The sequence below is a fragment of the Camelus bactrianus genome, chromosome 8 (assembly GCF_048773025.1).
Source record: "Camelus bactrianus isolate YW-2024 breed Bactrian camel chromosome 8, ASM4877302v1, whole genome shotgun sequence".
NCBI lineage: Eukaryota > Metazoa > Chordata > Mammalia > Artiodactyla > Camelidae > Camelus > Camelus bactrianus.
In genome coordinates, this window is record NC_133546.1 from 91820791 (window position 1) to 91829192 (window position 8402).

An 8402-nucleotide genomic window follows, 5' to 3' on the forward strand; every position below is an offset into this window, starting at 1 on the left:
GAGGCTGGGGAGTCTACTCCCTGATGCCCTACACTTTATGTTTCTTCTTTTGCAGCACTTTGAACTTACCTTGTTGAATATTATTTATTTTAGTAAATCATTTTTAAATCCCTTTTGGTACAAGGCAGGATCCCTATTAAGTAATTAAGAAATAAAGAGTAACCCGTGCTTTCAGCATACACATTTGAACTGGTCTTATCTCTGTATGAGAGAGATGCTGAATAAACTAACCAGTAATCACTTTCCACTTTACTTTTTAGTCCATCCATTCATATGTTAAGAGTCAAACTGCATAAATTTTTTTAAAGTTTCTGCCTTGAGAAAAATGGTCATTTCATAATTCTGCAAGTGGGAATGTAAAGTAATATAAACTTTCTGGAGGACAATTGAGAGATAAGGACCAAAGATTTTTTTAAAGAAATATAGAATGAGTGTGTGTGTATATATATATAGCTGTTATTTCCAAGAGTCTCATATTCCACAATATTAATGAAATTTTCTCCCCTGTAAAATCCCAAAAGGTAAGTTAGCAATTTTAAGACTTTTCCTACATACCTACATTATTAAAGTAAACATAGAGTTCAAATATTTCTTTAAAACCAAGAAATTCAGTACCTCATGCTGCAGAGCTGTCGTTCCCACTCCACATTTTGAAGTTTTAACTGTGATTTTGCTTCTCTTGTTTTCAACAGCTCTGCTTGTAGCCAGTTCACCTTATTTTCCATTTCTTTAATTTTTCCTGTAAGTAGTGCACAGTCAGATTCTTTCAGTTCTATTGATCTGAATGAATGAACTGGATCCTGAATTTTCAATAACCTATCAGAATCTGCATTAGGAAGAAAACAAACATAGAAACAAAATATATGAATAATTTTTGTGTATAAAGGACTGTGCATTTTCACATTCATTCATCCATATATTGAACAAATGGATATTGAGCATCTATAACATGGAAGACATTCTTCTAAGCTCTGCAGATATTAAAAGAATGACAAAATAATATTATGAACATTATGCAAATAAATTTGACAATTCAGATGAAGTGGGTAAAATTCCTTGAAAGAGAGAAATTACAAAAGCTCAATTAAGAAAGAACAAATAAGCTAAAAAGCCCTATATCTTAAAAACCAAAACAAAAGTCCTATTTAAAGACCTTACGACAAAGAAAATTCCAGTCCCAGTGGTTACACTTGTGAATTCTACCATATATTTTAGGAAAATTTAATACCAATTCCACACAAAGTCTCCTCGAAAAACGAAGAGGAAGAACTATGTCCTCATTCTATAAAACTAACATTACCCTGAATCCAAAACCAGACAAAGGTATTACAAGAAAGAAAACTAATGTCATGAAAATGGAGGTAAAAATTCTAAACAAAACATTAGCAAATTAAATCCAACAATACAGGAAAATTCATCACGACCAAGTGGGGTGTATCCCAAGAATGCAGGGCTGTTTTAACACGTAAAAATCAATGTTATTCATCATATTAACAAACTAAAAAAGAAACCATATGATCATGTCAGTGGATAAAAAGAGGCACTTGCCAAACCTCAGCATCTATTCCTGATAAAAACTTCCAGCAAACTAGGAACCAAGGGAACGTCTTCACTATGACAAAGATCCGTGCTAACCCTACAGCTGACACCATACACAATGGTGAAAAACGGAACGCTTTTCCCAGAAGGTGAGGAACCGGACAGGAATGCCTTCTCTTACTCCTTCTATTCAGCACTGTACTGGAGCCAGTGCAATCAGGCAAAATAAAGGACCAAAAGACATCTAGATGGGAAATAAAGAGGTAAAAGTGTCTGCTAATCAGCGGGGAATACGATTACATGATGCGAGTCAGCTAACTCCAACCTGTGGGCTGGGTTGCTTGCTTTGGTAAAGTTTTACTGAAATACAGCCACGTCCATTAACTTGTGTAGTGTCTATGGCTACTCTTGTTGCAACAGTGACAGAGCTGATTAGCTGTGACAGAGAATGTATTTATTGGCTGCAAGTCTTAAATGTGAACTATCTTTAGTAAGACAGTAGTTTAAAGAAGAAAAATCTTGACCACCTTTGGTTACGTAGAAAATCTGAGAGAATCCATAAAAAGGCTACTAGAACTAATAAATGTGTTCAGCCAGGTTGGAGGGCACAGAGTCAGTATACAGAAATCAGCTATATTTCTATCATCAGAAACTAAAATTTAAAATATAGTATTTTGAAACAAACAAATAAGTAAAAATACACTATTTACAGCTGCACTGAAAAATAAGAAATACAGGTAAACATAAAAGACGGAAAGACCCAGACACTAAAAACTCTTAAAATATTACTGAGAAAATCAAGGAAGACCTATATAAATGGAGAAATGAACTTTGTTCAGGGTTAAAAATTCCATTTTGTTAAGAAGTCAATTCTCCCCAAATTAATCTACAGATTCAACATGATCTACATCTCATTTCCAGGACACTAGCAGACTTTTTTTTTTCACATTGACAAGATGATTCTAAAATTCATGTGGAAAGAAGGGTAATAAAAGGAAACAAGATGAAGCCAGAGGACTGTGGCCTTTAACCATGGAGCTACGAGAAGCAGGAGCTGGATTTTAGGCAAGGAGGTTAACAAAGACCTGAATTTTAAAAACTATCTAGTAATCATGCTGGCGGCATAGACCAAGGTTCCAGGAGGGGGAACAGCGGAGAAGAAAATCCTGAGGTGATTTCAGCGTTCTAGGAGGGAAGCAGTGATACCCTGACCTTGGGTGAAGGCGTAGGAGCAGCAGAGTCAACAGAAAGCACAGGGAGTGGGAACGGTCACAGCCCCCGGCTGGCAACGCACAACACGTCTGCTTCTGCTTTGACACAAAGCAGGTTTCTGAGACGCAGCGGACTGTAACGGAGCTGTGCTCCCTGGGGCAGTACTAGGTGTGCAAAGGTTACCACGAGATACTTAAAAAGGTTGTGTAGTCATATGGGGGTCCTACCTTTACTCTCCGGGCCAAGTTGTTCGATTAGCCTCAGGGTACTCTTACAATTAGGGGAAAGCGACTTGTGATCCTCAGAAGCTGTTTCCGGTGCCAGAGTTAAGTCATCGAGGTCATCCACAGAATTCACCTGCTCTGTGACCTACAAATAAATAATGCTATTTCACAGTGTCTCCAACATAGTTGTAAAATACGCTCAGTGTACAGAGGTGATAAATATCCATCTTTTTATGAGAGCAAAAACACAGACAATTCTCCAAACAACTGATTTTCGTCAGAAGGCTAACTTTATCAATAATGTTTCTAAATTATTTTTAAGTAAATGTCTCTACAACAAAGGAGGATTTTGTTTTTCCACTCTATCTTTTATAAATTTTTTTTTACTACAGGAAAATATTTTTGATTAATATTTTACTATACCTTGTCCTTTTTAGTAGACATTTTCTTTGAAGACCTGAAAAAAGAAAAAAGCAATTCCTTTAAGCCAAATACTAAATATTGGAAATACAAGAAGTATGTAAATCTATTTTTTATATAAAACCTTTGCATTGATAATTTTCAATAAAAGGGATTAAACAAAAAATGGAAACAGTAACAATAAAGGACAAAGAAAGCATATCAATTATATTATTAACAAAGTATTAAATTTAAATCAAGCAGACAAGGAAAGGAAAAGGAAGAACATAAAATTACTTGTGTTATTTGATAGGAAAAAATATACCAGGATTTTCTTGTTGTTGTCTTTTTCAATAAAAACTGGCTTTCATGGCAATAAAACCTATTTGGAAAGTATTACTTAAGTCCTTATATGAAAGAAACCGTTTTCTAATAACCATGACATCAGCTTTTTTGAGGACTTAGTGTGCAACTGCTGTGCATTATTATCACCACTTTACGTGTCTTAAAGACATTTTAATCCTCACAACAATCCTGGGAGGTAGGTAATACATCAGGTACTTTACCCAGAAAGAAAATGAGGCACAGAAAGGCTAAGTCATTTGTCGAAGCCCCTATGTCTGCCCAGAATTCCAACCCAGGCAATCTGGCTTCAATACTTGCATTTCACAGTATGCTAAGAAACTAATATTTACTTTTAAGCATTTTTAACTAATGTAGTAAATGAATCTCTATTATTATTCTATGTCTAGGTATAATTATAAGTAATAATTTCTGGGGCATATGTCCAGAAGGAACCCTACTTCAAAATGACACCTGCATCCCAATGTTCATAGCAGCACTATTTACAATAGCCAAGACATGGAAACAGCCTAAATGTCCATCAACAGATGACTCGATAAAGAAGAGGTGGTAGGTGTATTTATACAATGGAATACTATTCAGCCATAAAAACCAACAACATAACGCCATTTGCAGCAACATGGATGCTCCTGGAGAATGTCATTCTAAGTGAAGTAAGCCAGAAAGAGAAAGAAAAAAACTATATGAGATCACTCATATGTGGAATCTAAAAACAAAAGCAAAACAAAACAAATACAAAACAGAAACAGACTTATAGACATAGAATACAAACTTGTGGTTGCCAAGGGGGAGGAGGGTGGGAAGGGACAGACTGGGATTTCAAAATGTAGAATAGATAAACAAGATTATACTCTACAGAACAGGGAAATATACACAAGACCTTGTGGTAGCTCGCAGTGAAAAACATATGTGACAATGAATCTATGTATGTTCATGTATAACTGAAAAATTGTGCTCTACACTGGAATTTGACACAACATTGCAAAACGACTATGATTCAATAAAAAAATGTTAAAATAATAATAATAATTTCTGAATCTTAACACCTATTTTTTAAAAATAAAAAGACTTTAGACCTAGGCAATACTGGAAATCTACTTTTAATAAAGATTTGCTTTTGCTAAAGACATTAATCAGCGGGCATTCATTATCCATTCAGCTGTTTGTTCATGCATCTGACAGGTCCTTATGGAGCATGATGGCTTTTTTAATTTAGAACTTAGTAATCCAAAAGTAATCATCTGTGATAGATTGTTAACAGTTTATTATTCTATCGTATATAAACAAAATCTTCCCCTTCTTCCTAGAATCTAAACAAATATTAAGTTAATATAATCTGGTATTTTGTAATAGCATACAAAACCATAGCCACTCATGATGATACTGTCAAGGACACTATAAAATCTAGAATCATCAAGGAATGATTAAACCCTATTCAGTATGGCCTAAGTGTTTGTATAGTCATTATGAGTATACAATTTTTAAAAAATCTATGGACAATGGTGTAACTTTAAAGTCATTATCTGCATATTCAATTGCATAAGAATATTACGCTTCAGAACTAATGAATAAGCCTTACAACAATACCATACATGAATACTTTACTACAGTATTTTAAAGATAACAGTACAATCAATACACTTTCTAATATCAGAAATTCAAAGTTAAATTGAAAAACACGTCTTCTATGGAATCTCATCCAACAGCACAGAGACATCCCCTACAAACTATCATCTCATCATTAAAAACAGAAAGGGAACCCCCACGAGCCCCACGTTCCCCTTCAGTTATCACCCAGTCCTCTCCTGCCTTCCCAGGGAATGTCCTCTGAGGGGCTGTTCACACTGATTCCCTGCAGCCCGGCTTCCCTGGGGACGTATTACTGAAACTACTTCCGGTCAAAGGCACTTGTCCTCATCTTAGCCTTTCGGCAGAGTTCCTCCAACACAGGTGAGAATCCTCTTGCTTTGGCCTGTGCACTATATGCTGCTGTTCTATTTCCAGAGAAGGTAATCACTGCTAATACGTCTTCAGCTAGAAATAAAGAATTTGTAGGTTTTACCTGCCACAACCTTGATCTCCTTCACTTAAACTGCTGTTGTCATTCCTGTGTAGGAGACCACCAGCCAGCGAGGCAGTCTTCGCAAATACACGTGAAGTCACAGATGCTTTTAATGTCCGTTTTCCACTTTCATTCTTTACTCCCTTCATGTGCAAGCCAGGACAGCTACTTTAAAACAATCCATAAAAAAGCCTATTTTTAAAATATAATTCTACTGATAAATTAAAAAAAAAACCAATTTTTGTAAAATTCCAACTCTTACCCATCTTCAATCATTTATTAATTCACAAAATGGTTAACAAGTGCCAACCATATGCAAGGAAACACAAATTCTTGCTTCAAAGACAGATTTACAATTATGATACAATGTGATACGCAAGAGCTGACATATGAAAGTAAAGTGAGCATGAGGAAGGCTTTACAGAAGAGGGGAAATAAACAGGAATCATGAGCAAAAGAGACAGGAGGAAATTATTCTACTTAAGAGATTAAGAGATTAGAATGTGAGCACAAAGATTAGGCACATGGCATTTAGGTGTGTCCTAGGAACCTGGAAGGAAGAGTACAAAATATATGGAAGCAAGTAGAGAGATGAGTTTGGGAAGAAATTATGAACAACATCTAGGAAAAGAATAATTACCTACTGCTGAATACTGATATAGGCTTACCTATCAGAATCTCCTTTCTGCAGAGCAGGAAACCGCTGGTCATCAGTTTTTCCCCTCTTCCTCTGCTGAGTTAATCCTTCATGATAGCTGCCATCACATATGGTTTCTGATCCTTTCAGTTCACCACTTTTGCTCCTGTTCTCTTCTACTTCAACCTTCAGTGAAAGTTTGATACAAAGGGTAATTATTACTTTATTCATTATAAAGACTTTGTTATCATTCACTTTATCATTTGACTCAGAGTTTGCCCTGATTTCAATTGATTAAGATATTTTTGTGCTTATTTTAATTTTTATCATTTCAAGTCATTGGAATGTTTGTAAATTCCGCTTCTTTCTGTTTGAGGAAAAGAAACAGAATTTCCAAAATTTCAAAAAGGACTTTCTGAATGTTGTGCTCTTACATCCACTCTTCCCCATGTGAATGGCAGAGACAGAGAAATAGAAAGACAAAGGCATAAAATTTGTCCTCTTCTGTCTTTACCACCAAGATTTTGTATTAAACAGCCAGATTTAGAAGATGTCGAACCTTGGTGCTTCAATAACAGAAAGGAAACATTCTTCTTTCTGTGCTAAAGCTATCCTTTCCCCACTACTTTTTATAATTCTTGTTTCATTTGGATCCCGGGGTATCAAAATGTGGTGTTTAATAAAACATATAAACCCATGTTTACCGAAAGGAGCAGAGTGAAACTGATGAATTGCCAGTTAGTGTGGAATTCTGCAGAAGGAATAATGCTTCCCAATTTCACATTCAATAACCATGGCCATTTTATAGCTAGACGGCATAGGAGTAATGAGTGATCTACCTTAGCCCCACTGTTTACTGAAAACGGGAACACAACCAAGAAAGGTTAAGTGATTTGTCCAAGTTCCCTAAAGCAGTATTCCCCAGCATTTTACGGTGTCAAAAGAGATGATACAATTCTGTAACACTGAATCTAATAAGCTACCAAATAAATTCATCAAATTGATCAGATAAGTGTGACTTCGGCAAAGTTGGGGGCAGGGCTCATCTCCTTTTTCTATTAAAGGGGAACACCTTCAGATTTCCATCTTTAACACTCTTTGCACCTCACACAAAAGAACACACACATTTTAAAAATCTATTACTAGAACTAAAAAAAATCATTCAGTGCATCTCAAAACTCAAGTTTCTCAAAACTCAAGTTTTCTCCTTTGGAGATAAATAGTGAATTTTTTTTGCTGAGGGTTCATACTACCTATATGATAGAATCATACATGTCAAAACTTCCTACATTTTATTAAATAATATAATGTAAGTGTCTGCCTCAACAGAAACACCCGGAAGTGGTGACTCAAGAGTATGTGGGAGCACATGTATTCTTAAGAATATCTCAAAGTGACCATGATGGAATTCTAAGTGTCCAGTGATCAGTAAAACAGAGAAGCCTGCACTCACTAACGCACAACACACGGATCAGTTTAGTGAGAGCGTGTGCTTATATCCCTTCTCTCAGTCACTGCTTCCTTCCCATTCTATGGATGTGCAACTTACATTTAAGCCAATAGATTAAAACAAAAAAACAAAACCCTTGAGCTTATTATATTTCTTAAGCTATTTCACTTGCGTTTATTCTGGCTCAGAAGGTCATGTGGCACAAAGCTAAATTACTTTCCCACTTCATACGAAAGACTGGCACAGAGACTTAGGTTGATTAAGGAACAAAACCCAGGAAAATACTTCCCTGAGTTCCTGTTATTTAGATGGCAGAAATAGTCTGTTTCTACACGATTACATATTTAGATGACCCCATTTTATACATAGGCTATTTTCCTAAGTGGAAAATCAGATCAAGTATGGATCAGAATGGAAGAGATTATTGATATAGAGAAAAAAAACAAGAGCAGTAGCAAAGGAACCTCTACCTCTTTTTGAAGCTGAATTTTCTTTTTCCAAAGCCAGGAATTCTAC

General features: G+C 35.7%; 1 protein-coding gene across 6 annotated transcripts in view; it reads right to left on the reverse strand.

The window, feature by feature from the left end:
- Window positions 1-8402, reverse strand: part of LOC141578432 (ankyrin repeat domain-containing protein 26-like) — a 29546-nt gene that overhangs the window by 20698 nt on the left and 446 nt on the right. For 3 of the 6 annotated variants that reach the window (XM_074368802.1, XM_074368804.1, XM_074368805.1), the window contains exons 2-6: window positions 6468-6622; window positions 5800-5967; window positions 3399-3432; window positions 2979-3120; window positions 616-826 (exon numbers count right to left, since the gene is read on the reverse strand). In XM_074368802.1, the coding sequence (XP_074224903.1) occupies window positions 616-826; window positions 2979-3120; window positions 3399-3432; window positions 5800-5948 (536 nt within the window). In that variant the 5' untranslated portion in view covers window positions 5949-5967; window positions 6468-6622. Of the gene's footprint in view, window positions 1-615; window positions 827-2978; window positions 3121-3398; window positions 3433-5799; window positions 5968-6467; window positions 6623-8402 lie in introns of those variants that run through there. The other 3 variants (XM_074368803.1, XM_074368808.1, XM_074368807.1) reach the window with 3 other exon arrangements.